General features: G+C 49.1%; 1 protein-coding gene across 1 annotated transcript in view; it reads right to left on the bottom strand.

Moving 5' to 3' along the window:
- The window catches only part of DNAJC11 (DnaJ heat shock protein family (Hsp40) member C11), a 51,091-nt gene extending 26,008 nt beyond the window's left edge, over positions 1 to 25,083 (bottom strand). The window contains exons 1-3 of the mRNA XM_054583807.1: positions 24,981 to 25,083; positions 5,744 to 5,873; positions 3,413 to 3,486 (exon numbers count right to left, since the gene is read on the bottom strand). Of these exons, the coding sequence (XP_054439782.1) occupies positions 3,413 to 3,486; positions 5,744 to 5,873; positions 24,981 to 25,052 (276 nt within the window). The 5' untranslated portion in view covers positions 25,053 to 25,083. The remainder of the gene's footprint in view (positions 1 to 3,412; positions 3,487 to 5,743; positions 5,874 to 24,980) is intronic.
- Positions 25,084 to 27,156: the final 2,073 nt, after the last annotated feature.

Below are 27,156 nucleotides of genomic sequence, written 5' to 3'. Positions count from 1 at the left end.
GAAAAAACCAAACCAAAACAAAACAGATTTGTGAGACCCTCAGGAATTAAAAGACTGGTAAGTGTCAGGTCTCACAGAGGCCAGAGCAGAATGAGATTTCTTTGCAGGAACTCTAACTGCCTGACCTTGGCCAAGTGAATTAATAGCTGCAAATTGCTCTCTGCCACACTCTGTGATAAGCTAAGGAGGCAAGTGTTGTAAAAGCATTAAGTTATTCCATTTCTGGTCTGGCCCCTCCAGAGAACTCGCAGGGCGGGCCCACCACCCTTTACAACTTGCTTCATCCTCCACCCAGAGCATTCTGACGGGGCGCGGGAGGCGGCCAGGCCAGCGGCAAGTTGTTTGTGCGCCATCCTGGTCGCCCTCGGAACTAAGCACCTACCACGGCACCCTAACTCCGCATCTCAGGTGGTAACTGCCGGGCACGTTCCACGCTTTCCATCAGCGGTGTGTCAAATGCAGCCCCGTGAGTCCACACGCCTGTGCCGCTTGCCTGCCCAGGCACCAGCGACCCCTGCGCTGGCCGGGAAGACCGGCCGGCCTCGCGGAAGAGCAGAGCAGGTTTCTGAAGGCGAGGCGGCGTGCTGGAGGGCGGATGGGAAACAGGCTCCCTGACACCGGGCGACCCCAGGTCAGCCCCGCCACCGCCCTCGCCCCTGCTGGCAACGAAGGGGATTACACCACAATGCCAAGGTGTCGCCGGTTCTTGCCAGTCAACTTTTGAATACATTTATAAAATTTACAAAACTTACAAAAATTTAGAACTCGGAATAGCTGCAGAGAGAGGGCGGAAAGACCATGTGCGTCCCTCACCCAGCTCCCCGTTGTCCTCTCACGTACCTGTGGACGAGCTCTCAGATCCGAGAAACCACCACTAGCGCGTTACCAGGGACTACATGCGGACTTTCTGGATCTCGCTAGTTTTCCCACCAACTTTCCTTTTAAGTTCCAGAATCCAGCCTAGGATCCAGGCTGCGTTCAGTCATCTTGTCTCCCCCATCGTCTCCCCCAACCCACGAGTGTCTTTGTTTCCATGACCTTTAACACACCAGCCGGCCGGCTTCCTTAGACTCCGTAAGGCCGATGGCCGAGTCACAGGGAACACGGACTCTGGGTAAAGGGCTGCGGACAGCAGCTGCGGGGGAGCGGGCCAGGCTGCGCCTGCAGCTGCCGCCCCGACCTCAGCCGTGCGACTCCCGGGGCTTCCATGCCACCTGCCAACCCTCACCAGGTTGTGCCCCGTCAGAGCACGTGCAGCCCAAAGCTGGATTCCTGCCGCTCTGAGGAAGAGGCAGTTGCGTTTTCAATGTGGGTATCTGCACAAACACGGTGAGCCGACTTCCAGCACTAACGTGGCTGGTTTTACAAGCTAGGAAATGGTTGCCTCTTGTTCCCTTGGAATCCTGCCAGACAGTGACAATCTCCTGAAGGTTAAAGAAAAAACAACAACAAAAAAACCCCAACAAAAAATAGGGCCAGTATTTCACGCAGTCTCAAAAAGCTCCACTTCATCGCCAGCATCCCCTGACAGGGAGGGGCGAGCCCAGTGCCGGGACGGGGTGGGGGTGGCGGTGGCGGCGGACGCGGTGCTCCAGCACCTCCAACGCTAGGCGGTTCACAGCGCCGCCCGCCTGCCCGGGCCACCTGCGCTGGGACAACAGCCTGTGCTAACTGGGGCGGGAGCCGCGGTGAGGTGGAGTCCTGTGAAAGGAAGCAGGAGGGGGTCCTTGAAGGAGCGAGGGGACTGCCAGCTCCAGAAACTGCACTCGCGCTCAGTGCCTCTCGCCCTGCACAGTGCGCACGACGGGCTCCGCTTCCCTGCCGGTTGTCAGGCCCGACGCCTCTTTGCAAAACATCTAGGGAAGTGTCTTCACAGTCTTCCTGGAAAGCACTTTTATCTTCAGTGAAGGTTTAGTGTCCTTGCAAAAAAGCCAACTCGGATCGACAAGAACTTGACTTCCTCGTAGCAGTTCACTTTGACTACAGAAACCTGTCCGAGCCCCACCTGTGACCGCCTACACGCAGTATAACCACTGTGCGCTGTGAGGCGGGGTATAGCACGCGAGCAGCGATTCAGCATGTACAACAGGATTTTATTTTCTATTTTGGATGAAAATGCTAAGCTATTAAATGACCACTGAGCTATGATGCACTCATGTGACACGAAGCACCGCTACTTCCATCAAGCCCAAGGCCACAGCCCAAGTGCCTGCTGGAGCCGGGTGGGGCATGTGGATGAGTGACGGGCTGGAGACAGGACCACAGGGGGCGGTGGGGACGGGACCAGCTGGACGGCAGGAGTTGGCCGAGGCGCTGCGGGGTGAGGGGCCTTCAGATACCGTGTTACCAGGTCTTGTGATTTTTAAGAAGACAGAAGACTGCATTTTTATGCAAAACCTCTCAAATTTTAAATGTTAGCAACAACAATTCATCAAGTAGGTAACCAAAACAGGGATACAGATCAAATGTGGCCCACAAGCCACCAACATTAAGCAGCAGTGGAAAGGGGACTAGAACCCTGTTTTGCTTATCTTATCTGAAGGCCTTTAGGAGGTTTTCATGCTAGAATTAGAAGAGACAGGCACACAGGTATGAGATGAAATGCCCAAAGAACTTCAAGGGAAGTCTTACACAATGATGAAAAAATAACTCAACAGTAGTCAATTTAATGTTAACAGTTGCGCAAAATTTCTTAGGCATCAGAACCAAGTTTCTTTAATGAAATTAAGAAATGGCACCTATATGTTATTACAGCAACTTGGAGTTTGACAACTAATGTTCCCCTCCATTTTCCAGATAGTACCTTGGTAGTGCATCCAGTGACTCGCCCACAGCTCTAAGGCCATCAGTGGCAGAATACAAGAAAAGGAAGCTCCTGAATTTCAGGGACTGTTCTCACTGAGCGTGGCTGCCCAGGGTAACCTGTTTCATGCACACTTGCTACTCGCTGCTTTGTTGTCCTCACCACATTCGAGAACGCTCTAGTATCTACAGTACATTATAGCTGGAAGGATCATTAGAGACAATTTAACCCAGCAGTTCTCCGCTTCCCTCCGCTTCCGTTTTATTCACGAGCACATCGCTTCACCAGCAGCAACACCTGCGGGACGCAGTTACAACAGCGGGGCAGAGGTGCAGAGGCGAGGAGGGCGGGAGCCAGGACCGTGCCAGGGCTTCCTGGCCGAGTCTGCCCTCCCCCTTCCTCTTCCCTCGGCAGGTTAGGATGCAGAGGACAAGGTGGGCATGTGACCTGCCCGGGCCCAGAACTCAACCTCTTAAACCAAAATACAGGGTGAGGGGGGACGCCGCTATCTTTGCATGCTCTCACAGGTGCCGTTGCGGCGGGGGTTTGGGGTGGCCGTTTGCCGGTGCTGAGTGACCTTTCTGGGACAGCGGACACACACTCTCTTACCTCCCATCCTTCCATTTCCAGTCCTCTCTTCCCATAAATGTCATAGATGGCCCGGGTCTGCGGGTCGCTGAGCACTGCCAACAAACATCAGACATGTTGACAAAGCACAAACCCGCCTCCCAGCCCTGGCGGCGGGGTCCCCGGCAGGCCCCACCCGGTGCACCGCGACCCTCTCGCAGGGAGCCCACTTCACTCCCTGTGCGTCTTTCCTCCTCGCTGCTCGTCAGGTCCAATCTGGGGCCTGTTTAAAGGTGGCCACGGAGGAGAAATGTCAGAGTGTCGTGTCTGAGCCACCCTGAACTGGGAAGTGCGCCTTGTATCGCTAAAGGACGGATGATTTTAAAAGAATTTAGTAAGTTTCTACAGCAGTCTATAGAGTACCTTGGTCTGAAAGTGTTAACTCTAGTTTCCAAAGCAGCGTAATGTAACACTAGGGACAGGTTCTGATGCTGGAAAGACATGCTTTATTCCTCGCTCCGTAGAGTCTCACTAACTCCTGAGACGGTCTGGATTTTTCTTCACGCCTCTCCTCTTTATTTGTAAATCATTTAAAAAGACACAAAGACCTGTCACTCTGATGTTGGCACATCACCAAAGAACATCAGAAAAAGATTTTTCAGTGAGGCTGAGAGCTATTCAAAGGAGAGCCAAACCAAATTTAAACACCAGTGAGGCTAAGACTCATTAACTTCCTCATCCGCGCTGCCAATTCCGGTCTGAGGCCTTTGAATCTTTGCTCCTCCGAGCTGCCCCATACATTTTTAGGCCTAATTAAAAAACGATGTACACGAGTCTATCTCGTGAGGAAGAGAGGAATGCTGACCACGTGGAAACAGGGGCGCCGAACTGCCGCAGTTAATCCCTGGGTCTAACTGAGGGGCGCTTCAGGGTTCGATGCGTCTCCCCCAGGCTGAGCGCCGGGCCGGGACCGCTGCTGTGGCGCTTTCACAAGCACCGGGAGGGTTTTCCTGCTCACCGCCCCCAAGTCTCCAGGACAGCACACGCCAGTGACGCGGGAACGTCAGGCAACAGGAAAGTGGGTGCAGCCATTCGGACGGCAGCGTCCCGTGAACAACCAGGCTGTGGCCAGGGCCACCACAGAAGTGGCCTGAACAGAGTTAAATTTGGTAAAGACACAACACTGACTGCACCGATACCATAAGCCACGGCCTGTGTGTCGCTGGTCATTAACATCTACCTTTTTGGTGAAGCTACATAGTGAAGTACAGCATATGTTTTCTATTAGCAGTGAGAAGTCTTTATTATGTAAACACATCATCTAATGTTTGGTCTCTCTAATTAGGTAGCAAATAACCAAATGGTTCCAGGATAAATAACTTATTTTACTGGGTACACATCCTAAGAGTGATGTACTATTTTAAAAATTTGTTTCTTTAAAGTTGTGGTAATATATACATAAATAGAATTGACCCTTTTAATCATTTTTAAACACACAGTTCAGTGGCATTAAGTACATTAACAATGTTGTGTAAACACCAACATTTCTAGAACTTTTTCATCATCACAATCGGAAACTCTAGCTATTAGTGACTTTAATATTTTATAAACAAATATATCACAATATAATCTTTCTGAGCCCTGGCTGATGTGGCTCAGTGGATTGAGCGCCAGCCTACGAACCAAAAAGTTGCCGGTTCGATTCCCAGTCAGGGCACATGCCTGGGCCGCAGGCCAGGTAACTGGTTGGGGGCGTGCGAGAGCCAACGGATGGATGTTTGTCTCACACACTGATGCTCCTCTCGCTCCCTTCCCCTCTCTCTAAAAATAAATAAATAAAATCTAAATCTTAACAAAACAGCGTTTCTGAAATACATACAAGTATAAAAACCTGAATTACTTGATTCTATTTCCTGTTAACCTTCTTAACATCTTTTTCTTTCTTTTGTTAGAACCTTTCCTTAACTGAATACTACAGAGCCAATAAAATCACTTGCAAATAAAAAAATGTTCTTCTATCCTCTCACAAAAAAACAGAACAAAGCAAGCTTGTCTGTAACGATCGGCCTTTTACCTCTAAGAGTTCCCTTTAGAAGGAAACCAGCCGATGATTTAAAATTTGAGTATCCCCCGCAGTTCAGCTCCTGCTCCGTGACCTCACCTGAGCTCTCACTTTCTACTGACCAGACACATATTGATTTCCAAAGAAAATACTTCTCTTTCAAAGGACCCTGTCAGTAAAAAGGACTAAACTAACCACCTCTTTTATATACCTCTAAGGGCTCTCTTTTGCTATTCTCTACAAATCAAGTCTCTTAAAAATCGAATGCCTGCTACCGGGGTATTTCTACAAAGCCCAGGCTGCCAACTGACCTTCATAAGCCTGGTGAACGAGGTTAAACAGTCGCTCCGCTTGGGACTTGAGCTCCGGGTCTCTGTGCTTGTCGGGGTGGTACAGCATGCAGAGCCTCCGGTAGGCAGCTTTCAGCTCTTCCGAAGAGGCCTGCAGAGGGAGAAACCCAGTTAGAGAGCGATCAGTGCTCCTGACATACCCCCACCCCCAACATCATCATCATCATCCTCATCACCATCACACGCAGCCCTGAGATTGGGGGAGGGGGGGTGTGGACAGGACCTGTCAGCCGCTCTCCAACGTGTCTGTTCTCTCTACACAGGACACAATGAAGTTATGCTTTATTACGCCAATAAGCCACCTTTCCCATGGTTAATAAAGTGATCAGTTACCTACATCAGTGGCGGGTGTGTTTTGCTGGGACGTGCTGCTATGAGAAGGAATGAAAGCTGTGTCTCTCTCCCCTGGTCCGGTGGGGGCCGGGCTGACACGGGAAAGCTTGCAGAGGCCGCTTCCCCCGGAACCTAAGTGATTAGCAGTCAGTCCTGCCAACGTGCCCTCCACAGGAGTCTGTTCGCACAGAAAAACCACACACCGGGAGACAGAAACGCCACGCGTTCCGTCAGTTTCCCGTCAAAGGAAACGCAAGGAGCATTCATCCTTAAAAGTCAGACAAACTGTTAACGCCAACACACGTCTAATTCAACCTCAAACTCTGGGGGGTATTACGCGAAGCGGATAAAGCGGCTTCGTTATCTGGTAGTGAAAACAAAGCCCCCGCCCCAGCACGCACAGCCCTCCAGCTCTCCCAGCGGTCCGCATGGAGGGGGAAGATGCGTCACACCAAGAGCCCAGGTGACCAAGAGGACACTGTTTCAGCCACATGGGAGGGAGGGAAGAATGACGGCAGAGGTCCACGTTCCACTGGGCCTGCCTCACGGCCACCGAGACCTTCTCAGAAAGGCCCCCCACAGGCCAGGAACACTGCCCATCCCTCCGGCTGGCCCCTCTTGTCTGTTTTTGGGAAGATTGTGTCTGATTTATATCAGTCTCAGGGGCCATTTTGGTGTATTAGGCGTGGTGCCAAAAGGTCGCCTCCATCCGGGTGATCTGTCAAGTAGAAAAGATCTTATTTTGGGAGGCAACCCCACCCTTTCGACAAGAGAAGCGCCTTTCTGAGTCACAGACAAGATGCCGAAGGGACCTGAAAGACCTGCTCCCTGGGCAGAGGGATCAGAGCAGGACCGAGGGGGGAGGGGACGGTGGGTGTGGGGGGGGGGCGATGCTCAGGGACCATGACCTGGGACACATGTCCACAAGGGGGCAGTGACAGGGGCACAGTCAAGCAAGGGATCAAGGTTATAAGGGAAAATGATAAACTATATTTTTCTATAATTTCTACAATTTTTCAGCATCTTTCAATTCCAGGACTAATGAGTTTTTTCATCAGTGAAGAAAGGCAAAACTGCCCTGGCTGGTGGGGCTCAGCAGACTGAGCGCCGGCCTGTGAGCCAAAGGGTCGCTGGTTCATTTCCCAGTCAGGGCGCAGGCCTGGGTTACCGGCAGGTCCCCAGTTGGGGGTGTGCGAGGGGCAACCACACATTGAGGTTTCTCTCCCTCCCCTTCTCCCCTCCCCTTCTCCCCTCCCTTTCCCTCTCTCTAAAAATAAACAAATTTAAAAAATTTTTTAAAATAGGCGAACCTTTACTGTACTTTTTAGGAATTTTTTTAGCATATCATTAAAATATTTTATAATGGACTAACATATTCAGATGTGAGAAGACTGGGCAACTTGCGCAGCTGTACCAGAGGCTTTCAGCAAGGCATTGTGAAGGGCCCCAGGAGGAAGGCAGTGGGTGGGAGCGGAGAGGCACGTCGCGACGGCGCCAAGGAGCGGCTGTGGGGAGGCCCGGCGTCTCGGGCTGGTTTCTCCCAGCCCGTGGGGTAGGTGGTTGGGGGGATGACCTCTAAGAGCCTAACTCTACATGATTCTGTTATTCAGAGAAGAAACATCTGGCCTGAGCCACTCAGCCTGTCCTTTCAGCCAGACACGGAGGCTGCTGCCGCTTTTTGAGACAGGCGTGTCCGCTCGTACTGGTGTTTTAGACCAGCAGCTCCTTGCAGGTTCCCATTCTTCACTGGAAATGGGTGGAGGACCTGGCTGAGCGCCACCGCCTCCAGGAGCGGGGTGGACGCCTGCCCACTCAGGCACTGACCGCTCTCCAGGCCTCTCCATGGTGCGGCCTCTGGGAGTCACATTACGGACTAATTCTCAGTTGCCTACCTGCCCACGTGGTCCCCTGTGTGGTTCGCTCTGTGTTTAGGGGTCAGGAACACAGACTTTGGAGTCAAGTGGCCTGTGGATGGAGACTGGATCGGTCACTTCAAAGCTGTGTGGCTTTAGGCAAATGAGCTTCCTGACCCTTAGCTCTCGCACGTGCAAAAGGGGACAGTAACGACCTACTGTAGCGACCAACGGGCTGGGTGGTGTGAGAACAGGAGGCAATGACCACAGGCCGCCTCACACCGTGCCCAGCGTTCACAGAGACTCACTGACTGTAGCCCTTTTGTGAGGGGTGAATGAGAGGACACGCGTCCAAGTGCTTCCCCATGCCTCGCACGTGGCAGGGGTTTAACCGCTCTGGCTGCCGTGCTCCTCAAATCCAATTCCAAGGTTCCTTTGGCAGCGCGTGCCCGAACCTGGAACCGTTTGGAGGGGGCGCCGCCCTCGTGCAAGGGCAGCAGGACCATCCATCCATGTCACAGCCCCTGTCGGTGACAATGTGCTGGGCTGCATTGTTAAGGCATGAGCATTGGTGCCTAGGTGCTTTCTACGCTTCAGTAAAGACTCAGCTCCGCAGAAGAGACGGCTGCAGAATCCCAGCCTGTGGCTCCTTTTCCTTTTCCTACCATAGTTTTCTTTCCTAGCCGACGCCAATTATACAACGCGTTATTTGCCACACTTAACAACATACCACCGGTACCAAACCCCACTGTTTTAAGCAAATACATAATAGTTAACTAATGACAAATAAAATTCACCTTCTCAAGGTAGGTTTAGCTATGAGAGATGTAAAGGGTGTTTGTTTTTTCCTGAAGAACCATTACAAACCATTTTCTTTCTGGAAATTTTAATGGTTCCTTCCAGAACCTCATACAAGTTACAAGCACAGGATTAGATGGATTTGATGGACCTGGGTTAATCTGCTAGTTCCAGATCGTTAAAAAATTAAACTAGATAAAGGGGAGATAAACGGCGAGGGAAGGAGAGGACCTGGGGCGGGAAACACACACTACAACATACAGATGATGTGCTACAGAACTGTACCCCTGAAACCTTTTAAATTTTATTAACCAATGTCACCCCCCAAATTCAATAAAATAGAAAAATAAAATTAAACTAGATGATGGGGAAGTAGAATATCCAGTCTGCAAGGCCTTCTTTAATCACAGTAATAAATGGCTTAATGTGCTATTGATTAAGTGCTAGAAATGAGAAGTTTCATTTTTAATAAATATCACATTCAATAAAAGGTTAGATTGGGCCTTTCATCATAACTGAATAGCCAAGGTCACTGGTTCAGTATTTCCTAAATGATAAACTCTATCATTACCATAAAAATACCTATATCATTTCAAAATGCGCTATCATTAAAAATTATATCTAAAGTTTCACATTTCTAAAATTCTGTAATAAAATTAAGAGATGTATCATATTTTAAGTATGAATGTTTTGTCTCAATCATATCTGGTTATATTTTCAATAAAAAGTAAATATAAATTCAATGTACACAGATCACAAATTCATAATGAAAAGGTTCTCAGTGAGCTGACTGCTGAGCTTAGTGATCTGTTAACACTGTTGGATAATTTGCTGTGCCATGTAAAGAAGAAATTCCTGCAATAAGGCACAAAAAAGAAGTAAAAGGCATACAGACCGGAAAGGAAAGTAGAATTGTATTTACAGACATCATGTATTTAGAAAAGCATAAAAAATCTACAAAAAAGCTACTAAGTAATTTTAGCAAGGTTGTGGGATACAGGGCTAATATGTGAACATCAACTTATTTCTATATGCAAAAAATGAAAATTTAAAAAGACAATACCATCCAGAGTATCATCAACACACACAAACTACTCAGGGACAAATTTAACAAGTACGTGCAGAGCCTGCGCACGGCAAACTACACCATGGACAGAAATTTAAAAAGACTGGAAAGAATGGAGAGAGAAACCTTCTTCATGCACCAGAAGATCCAGTATTTTTAAGATGTCAAATTTTTGTTAAGTGATGAACTGATTCAGCGCAATCCAATACAAATCCCAGCATCAACAACAGAAAGAGAGGGTCAGAGCAGAGTTTGCACGTTACTGAAGTTAGGCTGGGATAAACTCAAAGAGGAGTGCTGTAACTTTAGGATGTTAAATGTAACCACAAAGAAAATGGTTATCAAACATATATGAAAGGAAATGAGAAGGGAATTAAAACGTTTCATCAGCTACACACAAAGGACAATGATGTGGGAAAGGAGGACAAAAAGCTATAAAGTACACAGAAGACAAATAGCAAAAGGGCAGAAATAAGAACATTTTTTAAAAAAAATTTTTATTTATTTTTAGAGAGGAGAAGGGAGGGAGAAAAAGAGGGAAAGATCAATGTGTGGTTGCCTCTCATGAACCCCCTACTGGGCACCTGGCCTGCAACCCATACATGTACCCTGACAGGGAATTGAACCAATAACCCTTTGGTTTGCAGGCTGGCACTCAATTCACTGAGCCACAATAGCCAGGGCAGAAATGAGAACATCTCACTGGTAAATATTTTAAATGTCAATGGATTAGATTCTTCAATCAAAAGGCAGACCTGGAAGAATGGATAAAAAAAAAGTGACCAACTATATGCTGTCTACAGAGGTCTGCTTTAGATCCAAAAACACGCACAGGTTAAAAGGGAAAGGATGAAAAAAAGACATTGCTTGCAAATAGTAACCAGAAAAAAGCAGGGGTGGCTATACTAGTATCAGACAAGAGACATTACATCAAAAAAGGTAACAAGACACAGAAGACATGATATATCAATACAAGGTTCAATATAGCAAGAAGATATAACACATCCAATGACAGAGCATCAAAACGTAGGAAGCACAAACTGACAGATGCGAAGGGAGAGACATGCAGTCGAAGGCATCAGTGTCCCACTGTCAGTGATGATGACACAGTCAGGCACTTGAACAACATATCAACTGGATCTAACAGGTATTATGTAGATAAAATATTCTACCCAACAAGAGAACACAGTCTTCTCAAGTGCGCAGGGAACACTCTCCAGGATAGGCTATATGCTAAGCCACAAATTAAGTCTCAATAGGTTTAAAAATACAGATATACAAAATGTCTTCTCTAACTATAGTGGGATGAAGTCGGAAACCAGCAACGGAAAGAAAACTGGACAATCCACGAATTTGTGGAAATTAAACACATTTTAAAACAACCAATGGATCAGAAGAGAAATCACAAGGACAATTAGAAAATACATAGAGACGAATGAAAATAAACACAACAGACCAAAACTTACTGGATGCAGAGACAGCCGTGCTAAGGGGTAAACTGACAGCTGCAAATGTTTACAGGAAAGATCAAGAAGGATCTCATACCAATACTCCAACCTTACAAGTTAAAAAAAACTAGGAAAAAACCCTCAAAGCTAGTAATAGGAAATATAAATGAAATCAAGACCAGGAAAAAAACCAGAAAAAATTAATGAAAAAAATAATGAAACTAAAAGTTGGTTCTTCAGCAAGATTCTTCAAAATCTGACAAAACCTTCGTGGACTGACCAAAGGAAAAAAGATTCAAATGACTTAACTCAGAGATGAAAGTGAATATGTTACTAGTGATTCCACAGGAACACAAAAGTATTATAATAGAACTACTGGACTCACTACCCTAAATGACATTCATCCCCCGAACCCTCAGACGCAAGCACTTGAAACAACGTGCTCGGACAGTCGGCCTTCGGGGTTTGTGGGTTTTGCGTTTGCAGGCTCAACCCACCGCAAAAAATAAAAGAGAGAGAGAGAGAGACTACGTACAGTCCAAAGCGGAAGCAAGTAATACACTGCATTTCATTTTCCTGAACGACCTTTTTTTGTTCCTGCAGCTAACTGCCTCATTTTTTCCCATTTGCTTTGGTTTTCTGTGTATTACTGGTACCTCTCCAAATCCTCAGAGTAAATTCCTCCTAATACAGACTAACACGCCCAGTACGGAAGGGCCGCGTTGGTCACCAGTTCCATGGTTCGCTTCCTGCGCGGCGCGCCTCCCGGGGTTCTGCGCCGCTCGGCTGTCAGGCCCGCCCGTGGAGCTCCGTCCTCGGATTCCCGCCACTCCTTCCGGGGTGTCTCTCCTGGGGGCCCCCTTACCTTATCAGAGGCCTCTCTTTCTCAGCTGTCCTCTTTACTTTGGTGGAGCTCCACCTCCCGTGGCTTCCTTTGCAGAGGCTGGCTGGGATCAGACATTATTTAGATTTTGCTCATCTCGAAACGGCCCCCCATCCTTCACAGCAGGCTGAGCGCAGAATCCGGCTTGGAAACGTCGTTCCCTCAGGGTTTTTACTGCGCCGCTCCACTGTCCCCTGGCTCGCACACCGCCGGCACCCCATCCCCTGGCAGCTGCCTGGAAATTCGGAGGACTCTCCTAACCTATGGTTCCCTCCGCGCAGGTCTCTCCCCCGTTCGCTGTGCTAGTCTCTGGATGGGCCCTTTTCATAGTCTCCTGTCGTTAAATTGAGTAATTTTCTCGTATCAGTTGTTTGAGTAAATGTCTTCTCCCTTCGTTTTACTTTGTCTAAGAATTGATCTTCTAATTTAAAATTTTTATTTTTGCGATTTCCTCATCTTTATCTTCCAGCCCTTCTGTAGAATTTTTTGCTATCTTACCTTCCAAGGGCTTCTTTTAAATACGTTTCTCCTGGAAGTGTCACCGTGCTTCATTCTCACACGCACCACCTCTCCCAGGATGCGCTAGCTCCGCGCACCACCCGCCTGCGACCTGTGCGTCCTTCCCTGCGCTCATCCTTGGCCCCGCCCCGTGCGTGCGTGTGATCTCAGGATCCCGGGAGCCTTCCTTCCTCAACACCTGATGCTCTCGTGATTTACATGCGACGGTAAGACCCAATGCCCCGCCTGGAGGCTCTGTGTGCACAGCAGTAGGTTGGGTGATGAGCTTCTCTGGGGGAGGCCGAGGAGGGGCTCTGGAAGCTTCCCCGGGCAGTCTCTTCCCTGTGATAGTTTTCCCAGGGAAGCGCCCACAGAACACATGGAGGAGAGGAAGTCCCGCTTCGGTTGGGGTACCCCTCTCGCCCTACACTGCGTCGATGTCTAGGCCCTGAAGACTCCGGTTCATTTCTCTAGGGAATAAACCCCCGATTCCTGCGCAGGCGGCTAACGCACCGCACTTTGCCAGCACAGAGAACTGTCACGAAAAAGGAAGACCCGCTCTGGCTGGTGTGGATCGCTGTTTGGAGTGTCGTCTGGTAACCTAAGGGTTGTGGGTTCAGTCCCTGGCCGGGGTGCCTGTGAGAGGCAACCTGACGGATGTCCCGTTCCCCCTCCCCATGCCCCGCCCAAGCAATGAAAAAATGTCCTTAGGTGAGGATTTAAAAAAATAATAATAAAGGAAAAAGAAAAAGGAAAAACCTTGGTCAACTTGGCGCGCGCGCACACACACACACACACACACACATACACGGTTACCTTGCTTTAAATTGCATTTGTTTTATTTACTAGTGAGGGTGAGCCTTTTCCATATATTAGATTTCTTCTTCCAAAATAACTGATTTGTTTCCTTTGTATCGTTTTCCTATTAGGGTATTCAACTTTCTGATTTCCAAGAGTTTTTTATATATATTAGAAACATGAATCTTTTATCAAATAAATACAGATTCCCTTGCTTTTTTTTTTTTTTTTTTTTAGGTTTTAGTTTTTTCCCTGTCACAAACTCACGTTTCTCATTTTTACAAAATCACAGCTATCAATTGTGTCTTTTCTGACTGGTGCATCATGCTTAGAAGTGTCTCCTGACTCCAATCTCACTGTATTTGCTTCCCTTAAATAATGAAGCAACTGAGGAAGTCGTTCCATTTCCTCGGATTTGAATTCTGGAGCGGGAGGCCCTCTCTAGAGCCAACGGGGCGGCAGGCGTCCTGGGCGGGCCCTGCTCTGCCCCGCCCCCACCCGATCACACGGCCAGTGGGGGGAGCACGTGACAGCACCAGGGCTGGGCCGGTGGACACGCGGGCCCCCGGGAGTCCCTGCGATCCTTTTACGGGGTCCACAGTCAAAACTACGGTAGTAGGAAGACTCAGCTGGTTTTGCCCTTTCCTCATTTTCTTACGAGGCCAGGTGATGTGTGATGACATCACTGTTGTGATGGGTAATGGAATGCATACTGGTGCATTCTTAATGTTTCCTAGAAAATTCTAAGGTGTTAGTTTTAAGGTAAAAATGAAGTTTTCAGAGATTAATTCAATGAGCTCTCAGTTATTTCACTGTGTGTACTTACCAGCTATCATTATATCTGCTGTGACACCTGTATGTAATCTATACCTGTACATACTATTTTTCAATAGACCTATTTTGAAGTCCTTGTGCTTATTACACTGACACACAAGAAGTACACTTTGTCTTGTTTTACAATATTTTATCAATTACCCAGTTCAATTTCTAATTAAATACTGTTAACTTCAACCCACATGAACAAAAGCTCTTTGGGGCCCCGAGCAGCTTAAGACTGTGACGGGGCCGGGACATCAGAAAGCCTGGGGACTGCTGCCTTACAGGGTGCGGCGGGAACAGGCCCTCCACGTACCCCAAAGGCTCATCGCCCCCTCGCGGTGCTCGCCCGTCTCGGGTCAGCCGGTCGCCTGCCTGGCTGGGCCCTCGGCCCTGGCCACCACAGCAGGCGCCGTCGCGACCGCTGTCGTCACCACGGCAGACGGAAGAGCAGCGACCCTTGGGCTCACACGGGCCCTGACACGCCTCAGCCTGAGCGTGACACACATCACTTCCGCTCACGTCAGCGGCTAGAGCTAGTCACGGCCTCACGTGACTACCACGGGACCCGGAAGTGCAGTCCTACCGTGTGCTGGGCCAGCGAAGAACCAGGACGCTTGGAGCACAGCACGGACAGCCACCACCACAGCGACACTACTTAATCAACACTTTGAAGGCCTAACAGAGCACGTAAGTGACACCCTCCTGACGCTCACTTCAGGAAGGGAAAGCCCCCAGGATTTTTGTGGCTGAAGCCTGCACTTTCAAAAGCTCAAACTTCCAGGCTGTATCTGTATTGCTCCGTTTCACCAACTAAGTCTCCACAAACTATATTCAATTGGATTTGGGCTGTTTGCCTAATTACCACAATTGAAGATTCATTACCATCCATATGTTCCATGAAAATCTGATTGAAATAGACTGTACTGGCTAATAAAAACCTGTAATTTTTTATGATACTTGGCACTCACAGAATTTAAAGGAAAAAGCCAGATTTCAGAGCTAATCACCACCCAGAGAGCACAGTGCTTTGTGCTGAGTAAGAGCTATTCACGAAGAGAAAGGGGGTCCCAGATCATCTGGCACCACCGGGCAGCTCCTGATTCTACGAAGAGACGAGGCCGCCCACTTGGCCCGAAACGCAGCCACTGAGCGGGACTCGGACAAATTTCCTCCTCCACTTTGTAAAGGTTCCCGCCACACGGTCCGGAACTTTCCCCAACAAAACCGCCCTGCCAGCCTCCGATGCCACTGTCCTTGATCGACGCGGCCTTCACCCTCTTCACTGACATGCAGAGTCCCTTCGGATGGCCTGCAAATACTAAGTTCCCACACGTGGGCCTCACCCATGAACTGCGACGGACCCCAAGGACGGAGGAGGACTCACTCTCCGCGCTGGGCACGGTGCAGGCGGAACCAGCTTGCCTGGCCCGCCTGTGTAAGGAGCTTCTCCAGCAGAAGGGGATTTCAGGTGAGGTGAGTCCAGGACTATGGTAAAAATTCAGCGCTACTCAACTGACAAAAGCAAAAACTGTACAAAACTAAATCTGGTGCATCTGAAACTTACTTGGTCCTACAAGTATTCCTAGCGCTGGAACTAGAGGGAGGACAGCCGCTACCTGGCTGACAGCAGCACGGTCCGCAGGGAGGCCACGCTTCCCTTCCGCGGCACGGTGCGGTCTTGCACGGAGGCCCCGTGGGCCTCGGCTTACCTGGGCTCCGGCGTAAAGGCGTGTGTCTGATTTGCTGTCTTCCTCTTGTACCTGACTTTCAACAATTTTTACAAGGGAAAATTCAGACTTTTCCAAACTGATAATTAACTCCTTCCAATGAGCTCCTCTAGAAGGATGTTGCCTTCTAGAATTCTTCAGAATTGCAATGTGATCCTCAAGAGTACGTGGATTCTGTGGCCACAAGGTAAGATGCACCCAGACAAGGTGAGAATGGCAAAGCGCGTGGGGAATGTCCACTTAGTCTAAGTGTGACGGGAGGGACAAGAGGAAGCCCCTCGCCCTCAGGGAGATTTATAAGCTGGGTGGGTGGGTGGGTGGGTGTGTGTGTGTGTGTGTGTGTGTGTGTGTGTGTGTGTTTCCCTTAAACACCCACACACTAGTTTAACTGAACAATAGAAAAGAAATGCTACTGGTGTGGAAGTTAGTTCAGGGTAGTCAGAATGCAAAGAAAACATCATGGAGGTGGTGGGTCTAAATGGGAATGCAAAACGTGGATTCTGATTTGTCATGGTATTCAAGACAGGCTGGGGCATTTCAGGGGGAGGCAAAAGCCCTAAGGAAAGCAGTGGAGGTAGACAGGAAGTAGGCAAGAAATTAACCCACCTGCTCATTCACTCAGTAAACATCAGGAAGTACTATGCTGTGCTGGGGGCATAACAGCCGACCAGACAGCCACTGTCTGACCACATGGGCTGATATGGAAGAAGTGAGGACGTCACTTCGGAGCAGGCAGAAACTATGTAAAACATCTAATGTATAAGGGGCTTTTAAAGAAGGAGCTAAGAGTTTGACTCTTACCCAATAAACAACAGGGAGGCACAAAAGGTTTCGGGTAGGGAAATCATAGGACCAGGATGGTTTGCTAATATTACCTGGTACAGCTTGACTAAAACTGACAAAAATCAGCCCACAGCTGGTGTGGCTCAGCCTGCAAGCCACAAGGTCGCCGCTTTGATTTCCAGCCAGGGCACCAGCCTGGGTTGCAGGCCAGGCCCCCAGGAGGGGGTGCACGAGAGGCAACCACACATGGATGGTTCCCTCTTTCTCCTTTCCTGCTCTAAAAAAAACCCAAAAAACCCCCCTAAAATCAAAATCCGAGGGACCAGAAGAAAACTACCTCAGGGTGCAGGGTGGAGGGTATGCAGGCAGGGTGGCAGCCTAGAGGTCAAAAAGGCCAAGGGAGGAGCGGGCTGGAGCGACAGGGCTCCTGGCTGGGTGCCCCGTGGGACAGTCGACAGCAAGGGGCTCCCCAGGACACAGGGAAGGGAAAGCAAAGGGCCTTCAGCTCCCTGCTCAGGCGCCTGGGTTAGGGGCAGGTGGGGGCGGTCAGGCTTGGAGAGGTGGAGCCCAGCACCTCAGCACAACGCCCAGGCAGCAAAGAGGGGTGCTGGGCCGAGGCCGGACAGGGCGGCCGCGCTGGTGAGGCCTGAACCTGGGGGAGTCCGCGGGGGCCAGAGAAGAAGCGCCTGGCCAGGGGGTGACAGAGGAGCACAGGGCAGCACGGGAGCCAAACGGGGCGGCAGGGGCACGAGTGCCGACGAGACTCAGCCGCAGGGAGGTCCTCCTTAAGCGCTGCGACAGCCACGCAGCGTCCTGAGGCTGGTACCACGGCCCCCATGTCACAGATAAAAATAGTGGCGATCAAAAAGGTTAACTGGCTTGTCTAAGACGGGGGAGTTTACCTGTTGACGAACCCCTGACCCAAAACCTGGCTAGAAGTGAATACTGTGGGTCGCCTGGCTCTAATCAAACTTCGGTTCAGGAGACAGATGGCTGTAGGAGAGAGAAAGGCACCCTGCAGAGAGGAGCCAGATAGTCACAGAGTATGGATCGGACAAGGGGCTCCAACAAGTCAACAAGAGCGCCCCTCATTGACTTTTATGCTCATGATAGTAATAAAAATCTACTGGCATTTACTTTTCATAACAATGTGCCCATTTCTGTGTTGAGCACTTATATGCATTTTTGCTTAATTCTCCCAAAAGCCCTATGACAGTAAAATTATTGTCTAGGTTTCATAGATAAAGAAACAGGCCAAACAGGCCCAGAGAGGTTAAGTAACTCGCCCCAGGCCAGGCTGCTAGAAAGTCGAACTCCACCCAACTCCAAGGGCCTTGCCGAGGGCGAGTTTCCAAGCTCCAGGGCCATCTTTGGCCTTTCCAAACATCACCAGTGAATGCTCATAGGCACCTAACATGCAAGGCAATGGGCTAGGGGCTTCCAGCTGTCCCTCTCCGACACTCCTGAGCAACACCATGTCACTGGGCGGACACACTATGCTCCGCAGCATTTTGGAAGCTGGCTTCCTACAGCCACTTTCAGGCCCTTCGCTTTGGAGAGGTGGGCTGAAGGGAGAGACCATCGCATCATCGATGAGTCAGAAAAGCAAAACAGGAGATCAAACATTTCCAAGTTTCTACAACTAGGAATAATCTTTGAACCTTAAGGAAAAAAATTACAAAAATTTATGGAATGCATTAACCCCCACAAGGGACTATAAGTTCAAAGAAGTATTAGGCAACCAGTACCAACAGAACTCTAAACACTAAAAAGAAAAAAGGCTGGGCCCACAGGACCTTCAAGGTTTATGGGGCAGAGGGTGGCGCCAGCCCTCCGGCACCTTCCCTGCTCATCACAGGGTGTGGTTGGGCCAGAGCCGCGCAGAAACTCTCATTCCTGATCAGAGGTCATTTCAAGGGTGTAGGAAATATTTTCCTACCATAGTAGGATTTTGTTCTCATTTCTCTTCCTGGTCACACATATGTTTATCTGGTGCTCTTGAGTCACAACAGTTTAAAAAAAGGCCAACATCTTAGAGGAATGAGCTCAAGTTCCTTTCTGGGTCAAAGTTAATGGTTCGGATCCTATCTTCACATCCCGAGCTCGGCTTCTTTTTCCCTAAAAGCCTGACCTTATACTTTCTCTTGTCCGTGTCCATCTGTTATATCCTGCCCACTCGTGCAGGCTTCTTGCGGCTGATGTCTGTTGGCATTTTACTGCTGAGGAAATGTTCTGGCTTCTGCAAATCAAGGAGGGAACACTGTGCACTCATCGCCTGCAGGCCGGGATCCAACAGGATCCAGCCGGCAGGGCGCTCGCCCCGGAGGCGGCTCCACTTGAAGCTCTGAGCTTCTTCAGGGGGGCAGGGTCTGGCCGATGAGCACGCCAGGACACTGGTAACAGAGCAGCAAGACTCCCAAAGGTCTTTTAATTTTTGTGTGTATATGTGACCCTTTTAAACGCATTGGCTATTTTATTTTTTCATTTGTTGTCTTAAATCCTTTCTTGAACAAGGCAGGATATAAATAAACTATACAAGTAAAATTAAAATAAAAATTGAAGCCCTGGCCAGTGTGGCTCAGTTGGCGGGGCACTGTCCTGCAAACGGAAAGTCTTGGGTTTGATTCCCAGTCAGGGCATGCGCCTGGGTTGTGGGTTTGGTCCCCAGTCAGTGTGTGTTTTGGCGGGTACAAAAAAGCAAGTGACCCATGTTTCTCTCCCTCTCTTTCTCCCTTCCCCTCTCTATAAAAGCAATGAAAAAATGTCCCCAGGTGGGGATTAAAAAAAAAACAAAAACAAGAACATTTAGTAAAAAGTAAACTAAAATTCAACAGACAGCAAAACGTGCTGCTTGCATGCCCTGTATTTTCTCCTCCATCATTTTATCACTGAACTCACAGCAAATATAAAAGCTTTCAATTGACTTCTCTGTAAGGAAGCAAAAAGAAAAGAAAGGTATTTTGGTAGCTAATGCAGAACTAGAGCATTAAATTTTCAGGAAGCAATTGATTGAAATGCCCAAAGCAGAAGGGTAATAACTAGCTTATGGTTCATTAAAGAAAGCACATTCTAAAATTTAACCTCATGGTGCTTGCTGATCACAATGAGATGTCGGTGCAACTAGCTGAGTTCCCTGACAGCCCCTTCCCACCCCGAGCCAAGGCCCCCAGACTCCTCTCTGGACTGGGCCTGGGCACGCTCCTGACCAGCAGCGCTCAGCCTGGTTGTCACGGCTAGCAGGACGCCGGCCGCTGAAAGGTCCTCCCCTGTCTGCCCGCCCCATCAGAGCTGACAGCCCACAGCTGTACCTCTGGGTCCCACTCTGCCTTTACCCCAGACCCTTTAGGGACTATGCCTACACCCCGCTCCCACGCTCAGTCAGCCCCAGCTTCTGGGACCCCCCGCCCCTGCCCTCCAACTCTTGACCTTGAAGGAAGCACAATTCAGAAAGATATTAAAAAAAATTTTTTTTTGTTTATTTATTTTTAGAGAAAGAGGAAAGGTGGGGAGAGAGGGAAAGAGACATCAACTGTTTGCCTCTCGTGTACCCACAACTGGAGACCTGACCCACTCCCCAAGGCATGTGCCCTGACTGGGAATCAAACCCGCAATCTTTTGATTTGTAGGCTGGCGCTCAGTCCAGAGCCACACCAGCCAGCCAGGTAACTGTCTTTTGAAGAGAGAGAGATAGGGGGGAAAACCCCCCAAAAACCTACAAACCAAACTTGGGATTTTGAACAGAAAGGGCAAAGAAAGCTTTGGGAAGTCATAACCTAACATTAACCCCAAGTTCTGGTGCTACATTTTTTTATTAGTACACAAGATAGATAGCAGATTTGGCCAGGATGAAGCATACCGCTGCTTTCTATGGGCACGTACATCTTTTTAAAATCAGCAAAACCTCAGCCTTATCAAAAGTCAAGGAATAACAATAAATATTATCTGAGTATCTGCTTCTGCCAGGCATTTTGTGCGTCCCCTCTCTCCACTGCAATACTCCAGCGTACAAAATCCTGGCCACAGAAGGTGCCTAAAACTTTCTTACGCGTTAGCCGACATTTTGATACTGAAGGGAAGGAAAAGCGGTTGAACTACAGCCGCCCGGAGGCATGGACTCCCAGGTGGGTGAAGCTGAGTCACACACAGGCCTGGCGGCGGTGCTCTAGGCAGCTTCCTTGCGCTCACAACAGCTCTGCGAAGGACTGTGGCGCATCATTCTATGGAGACTGCAAGGTCATGTTCAAGGCCACCCAAGTGCCAGGGTGGGCTGAAACTCCTGCTCCTACTGACCGTAGCCCTTGGCCTCTTTACCCATGTGAATGGGATCGATCATCTGGTAAGTTAGGTATTTGAACACCAAGACTCAACACTACATGCCCCATGTGGTTTAACCAGTCACCGTTTAAATGTGAAACTTTGAACCTAACATTGTAGAGGGGAAATCCAACGGCCTTCTCAGACCCATCTTTATATTGCTCCTGAAGACCCATCACGAGGTTAGACTTGCAGTGGAGGAACACAGACACGGCAGCACAGGGCCTGAGGGTGCACGGGGCTCAGCTGGCCCTCTGACGCCATCTCTGCCGAAGACCACCCATGCCGGCTGGGGTGGGGGGGCACTTTGTGAGAAATGGCCCTCTCTGCCCATTGGAGAGCATTTGGCCCCACTCCCTGGTGTGGGCTGAAGCTAGAGAAACTCAGACAACTGAAAATTGCGGAAAGAACAACGCACCCTATGCCTGGGAAGGAATGAAAATGCAGGGACCCTGGGAAAACTTCCTGTCGGTAAGGTGATGGTTACGGTTTCATGGCTGTTCCTTTAGGAAGGATGAAGATCCTGGAACATGGATCTTCACAGGAAGAAAAACTCTTTACTGGAGTGTAATTTTTACTTAACTGTGTTTTTTGCTTGTTTACAACTTCAGAAGGGGATTGGCTCCTTTTAAGACTAAATTGACTGGGACCAGAGATCTTAAAACTAGGTATCAACCCTGCTGAATGACAGCTGCAAAAACAACTCTTTCAAAGGTAATTCAACACTGATAAAGCAGGAATCATCGATTATTTAGAAGTAAATTAGGTTTAAAAAGTATTGATTAAAATGTCTAAAAAACCATAAAGATCAAGAAAATTTTACTCTGATTTACTATTCACTTTTTCCAAATAAATTTCAGAAACTAGTCTCGGAAACCTCAGATCAGTTCTGTCTTAGGCACGTGTGGTGCACCTGGCCACACAAAGCCAGGTGATGACAAACAACTCCCCGTCCATATGGGGCAGCCAGGGGCTCGACTCTGCAAACAAGAAATCCAGAACTCTAGGGAAAGGGAATCATTAAAGACTGCATGAGTCGTCTTTATAGCAGAATTAGGTGGTCCTGTCTAGCTGCCTCTTTCACGACCTGGAACACAATTTAAGGGGCTATATTAAAGTTTAAAACCTGGGAAGGGAATTTTTTTCTTTTACTTCTCACCTGAGGACATACCTATTGGTTTCAGAGAGGGGGGAAGGGAGGGAGAGAAACATCGATATGAGCAAGAAGCACTGGTTGCCTACCAAACCTGCAACCCAGGCACGTGCTGCAGCCGGGAATCGAACCCATGACCCTTTGGCTCATGGGATGACTCTCCAACCGAGCCACATTGGCCAGGGCTGGGGAGATTCTTAAGCTGATTTCTGACATTCCTAATTACTCCAATTGTAACGATGTATTCTGATTCTAATTTTTATATACAATTCCTTCGTTTTGTGTCAGGTTGCTTCCATCTGAGATTTCTAGGGAAAAGTCTTGGAACCTCCTGAACACTGAGTTTTTGAGTTTTGAAGATAAATCTTTTCAAGGTAATCTGATGTATTGGTGGGAAGGGGATCTGACCCCCTACGGTTACACTTTAAATGGCATCAAGCTGCAGAACTGACAGCAAACGTACAAACAGGCAGTATTATCCTCTTTTGACCACACATGTAAGATTACTTCTACTTTTACTCTTTAACTAAATGTTGTTTTAACTTCAGGTTACTTTCTGATTTCTCTCTCTCTCTCTTTCTCCCCTAGTCAAAATATCAAGTCTAGAGATCACCTTCAGAGCTTCTCTTATGGAATCAGGAGATGAAATCTTTTTTCATCTTTTTACACTGGTTTTTTGGTAAAGTCAACATTTTGCAAGAGAATATGTTTCATAGGGATTTCACTTTTATAGCCATAAGTATGGGAAGTGCCTTCACTCATTGGCAGTAAAAAATTTTTTTACAGAAATATTTCTTTGGCTCTCATCAATCAGTCCAGTAATAATGACAGGTCCCCAAATTCCAGCAGCTTCAAGATACACGTTTGACAAATGTCTACCTACGAGCCTGGCTAAGCCTCTTTATTATAGATTCTTTTGATACTTTGTGGCTAAGATTCAGTAAGTCTGGTAAATAGGTCGGTGTCTGCTCAGTTACTGATAAACTAACTATAAAGAAGTGATAAGAAAGGCTGGCTTCAGAGAAGCTGGTTTCATTTACTGGTTCGTTCCTAAGAAATGAAGAATGTTTAAAGAATAACTAGCCAAGTACAGGGTCCGGCACAAATAATGCACCTTTTTTATTACAAAGTCATAAGCATGTAATTCTGCAACATCATAATATCACACTCAAGCACACCATACGACATTTTAGGTGAAATGTTCAAATTAAAACTATACATTATTACACCCATATTATTACCCTACCAACCACACTCAAGCAGCCCTTACTTTTGCCAGACCCTGTAGCTTCACTGAGAAGAAAAGAAACTGAAGGCCAAAGTGATTTTACCCAAAACCTTACTGTTGATTAGTTACAAAAATCTCCAGGTGCCCTATGGCAGGCCTAACATGAATTCCAATTCCCTAAAAAAATTGGATATTTTCACAGCAAATAGTAGCTAACATGTCCGAGGGTTTTTATGTGGTGTGCAGGAGAACACAGCACGGGAACCAGCAGCTCTGTAATCTCAGGACTGGTGAGCTGGGGTGACAGCGGAGAAGTCAAGAGCTGGGGCTCCCAATCAGACAGACCAGGGCTGAATTCAGGCTCTTCCACTTCCTTAGTGGCTGCCTCAGTTTTCTCAGCCATAAATCACGAGACCTACTTTAAGGGCTGACCTGAGAATTAAATGAGATAATGTAACATGAATTGTTCATTCCGCACGGTGGCCCTGCACTCAGCACTAAAAAAAACGTTAGCTATTAAACAACCAGGCAGACCAGCTATGACTGGAATCCGCGTTTGACCAACTTTGCCTCGGGCGGCCAAACCTGGATAGTTCTCATCACTGGAAATCCTGAGCTGGAATTAGGGGCTCTCTGGCATGGCGGGGAAGCCCGGGCCCAGCAGCTTAAATATTCCACTTTTTGCCCTGACCTTGGAAGCCTTCCTGCCCTTCACGATGATCACGACTGGGCTGGTCAACAAGGAAACTTACTGGGCCCCTACTAAATGCCAGACACAGCGTGAGACTCTCTTACTATCTTTTATCCGGAGAGGGAATACGGTGTGAGCACTTGTGTGGACACGGACGCCCACGCCGAGGCCGTGCTTGGGGCGCCACTTCGCTCCTGGCTTCAGAGCTTTGTTCTAATTTGCAGCCTCCGAATAAGCGCTGTGAGTCCGGGAGGCTCTTCCTTTCACTTCCGGGAAGCCGCCCGGGGAAAGAAAGGCACAAGACACGTGCCTCTGAGCCTGGACTCACTTCAGGGGCTGGAGAGACCCCTGACGAGGTCGCCTGATGGCTTTGACCTTGATACCGGATTCTCAGTTTCCCATCCTGCGGGCCGGGGGCGATGACACAGCCCCTCAGCCAAGGGGCAGGTGTGTGAGCCTAGCGTGGCACCAGGTCCTGGGGACCTGGGAACCCCACTGCCGTCTCCACCACGGGAACCCTGTGCCCTCCCGTGTGTGCGGGGACTCGGCCTTGCCTGGACGCGGGGCCTGTGACGCACTGGCCACCGAGAGCAGGGGCAGAGGCTGGCCGGGACACCTCCGGCAAGAGGGTCTGGGCGGTCGGAGCCGCTTGCTCGGCCGGCCGTCGCGCACGTCTGGCAGGGTCACGCGGCCCCCCCGCCGGCCCCGGTCTCCTATGGCGGGAACGGGGCAGTCGCCGCCAGCCAGGCCCTCCCGAACGACCGGGCCCGGTCTCAGCCCCGACGGCATCGCGCCGCAGGCCTCACCTCCCTGCGCACGTTCAGCAACGAGTAATAGTCTTCATTGTCCAGCTCCTCTTCGCTCAAGGCCGTCGCCATCTTCGCAACCTTTCACCCCACTAAACCGACAAGGCTGTACTCAAGAGGGACTGGCGATCGGCGGCGCGCATGGCGTGGGCCGGCCCGGAGGCGCCACAGCGGCCCCTGGCGGCCCGGAGTCCCGCCGCCGCCGCGCGCGCCCCGTAGCTACGCGCCTGCGCCCTGCGCCCCCGCGCGGCCGAGGGCGGGACGCGGCGCCGGGGACCTCCACCGCGTGCTGCCTGCGCACCTCCAGCCCAGCGGGCCGCGCCAGGGCCGTGTCAGGGCGAGAAGGGAGACTTTGCAGCCACGGTCGGTGGTCGTCACCCCCAGGGCATCGCAGAGACAGGCCTCTGCAACACCTCCCTGTCTCCCCTGCGGGCCCCCGGTGTGGGGTGTACCCTGTTCCCAGCTAGCCCCACCTGGGCCGCACCCACGAGCCCACCGCGGCTGGAGGCTCCTCCAGGCTCCACTTGCACAGGACACCTCCAGAATGGGGTTTGTTCTGCTGCCATTGTTCTTCGCCATGTGTTTTGACCACGCAGAACGTTGTGAGAGTGTGGGCCTCCTTGTTTCCTTTTTTATTATTGTCCTATATTTTAGGAACATCAGGCCGTTTTTCTGCTGCTTAAGTGAAGAGGCAGTGCCCATTTGGTTCCTAATATAATTGTCTCTGGCAGGCGCGTGTACCTACAACCCCCATCCCAGAGCTGTTCTCTTGTCAATTTCTACCTTATAATTTAGCGGTGGAGCCTAATTGATTTCAACCTGGTGCCTGCTGTTTGGTGCATTATTAAAGATGTCTCGGTTACAATCACCTAAATAATTTAAATGTCTTCGAAATGATGCAGTTATCAAGAGAGGGTAGACCACGGGGCTCCCGTGCTATCGCCACCTGTTTGGTTCCTGCTGACCTGGACCAATTCTCCATTCTTTCTCGGGAACGTTTGCTGTTCCTTAACTAGTCACCGGTTTAGAACCATCCCGGTTGCCCTTCCTAAACAGGCCTCCTGGGAAGCCCCCAACACCTGCCTGTGGATTTGAGAAGTTCATTTCTTTGTCTTCTAATTTTTGGCCAGATGTGTGCCATCTGGGCCTCTGTGTCCTCCCTTCCCGGTTGCCCGTCTCTTTGGCTCTTCTGGCTGGAGATGCTCAGGTGTGCTGAAATGGAGTATTCAGGAGTGTTGAGTCAGTGTGGAGCAGACTGCCAGCTCAGGCTGTAAATTAAGAACTATTTCTTTAGCTGCGTGAGGCTTCCCCATAATGGTTTTCACAGATATTCACGTTCCATCAGCTATTCTAGCATTTTTTTTTTTTTTTACAGTCTTTCCTTTTTATTTCCTTTGAAGAGCAGTGATTAGGGCGCAACTGCATGGTGACATTTGCTGGTCTTTAAGAATTTCTTACAGAGAGGCTGGGGGAAAAAACGACGATGTGGAGACATTCCTTTTTCTCTTAGGTTTGTAGACAGTAATTGGGCCATAACGCTCAGTTGGGTAGAGAAGTTCTTTGCCATCCTTTCTCTGCTTTGGAAAACACTGCCTCTAGGAATTCCATAAACGGAACAGAACATATGTTTCAGCACGCCCAGGTCCGGGTTCTCTGATGGAGAAGGACCTGGTTTTTATCACCACTCCGAAAGAGTAAACAGTGACTCAGGGATGCTCTGCATCTGTCCTCTCTCGGGCCCACGGTATTCTGTCCTGTGGTTACTTAGAGACTGGTTGTGACAAATGGAAAATAAACTTAGATTCACTACAGGCCTGAGAAGAGAGTTGCTTTGGAGGTTGGCTCATTTGGTTTCTTTCCTCCAATATCTTAATCTAGGATGGGAAAAATAATGAAAATCAGGAGCGGTACAAGTGAGTCAGTTGACCCATGCATCTGACAGGCTACTCACACCAGAGCAACTGACAAAACTCACCGCATTCACACGCAGCCTTGCCCTTCCATTTTCTTCTTATTGGGCGGAGCCAGAAAGCATTTTGATACTCAGCTATAAGACAAAGCCTAACATACTTACGTAAAACATTTCTATAACTCCATAGACACATGTACATATCTTTTATATATGTATATACAACTTATTAACCCTCTTGTCTTTAATAGTAGATATGAGGACATG

The sequence above is a fragment of the Pteronotus mesoamericanus genome, unplaced genomic scaffold (assembly GCF_021234165.1).
Source record: "Pteronotus mesoamericanus isolate MK-2021 breed Mesoamerican mustached bat unplaced genomic scaffold, CSHL_Meso_final contig_1193, whole genome shotgun sequence".
In the NCBI taxonomy this organism is placed as follows: domain Eukaryota; kingdom Metazoa; phylum Chordata; class Mammalia; order Chiroptera; family Mormoopidae; genus Pteronotus; species Pteronotus mesoamericanus.
This window is presented reverse-complemented; position numbering and strand designations above follow the sequence as displayed.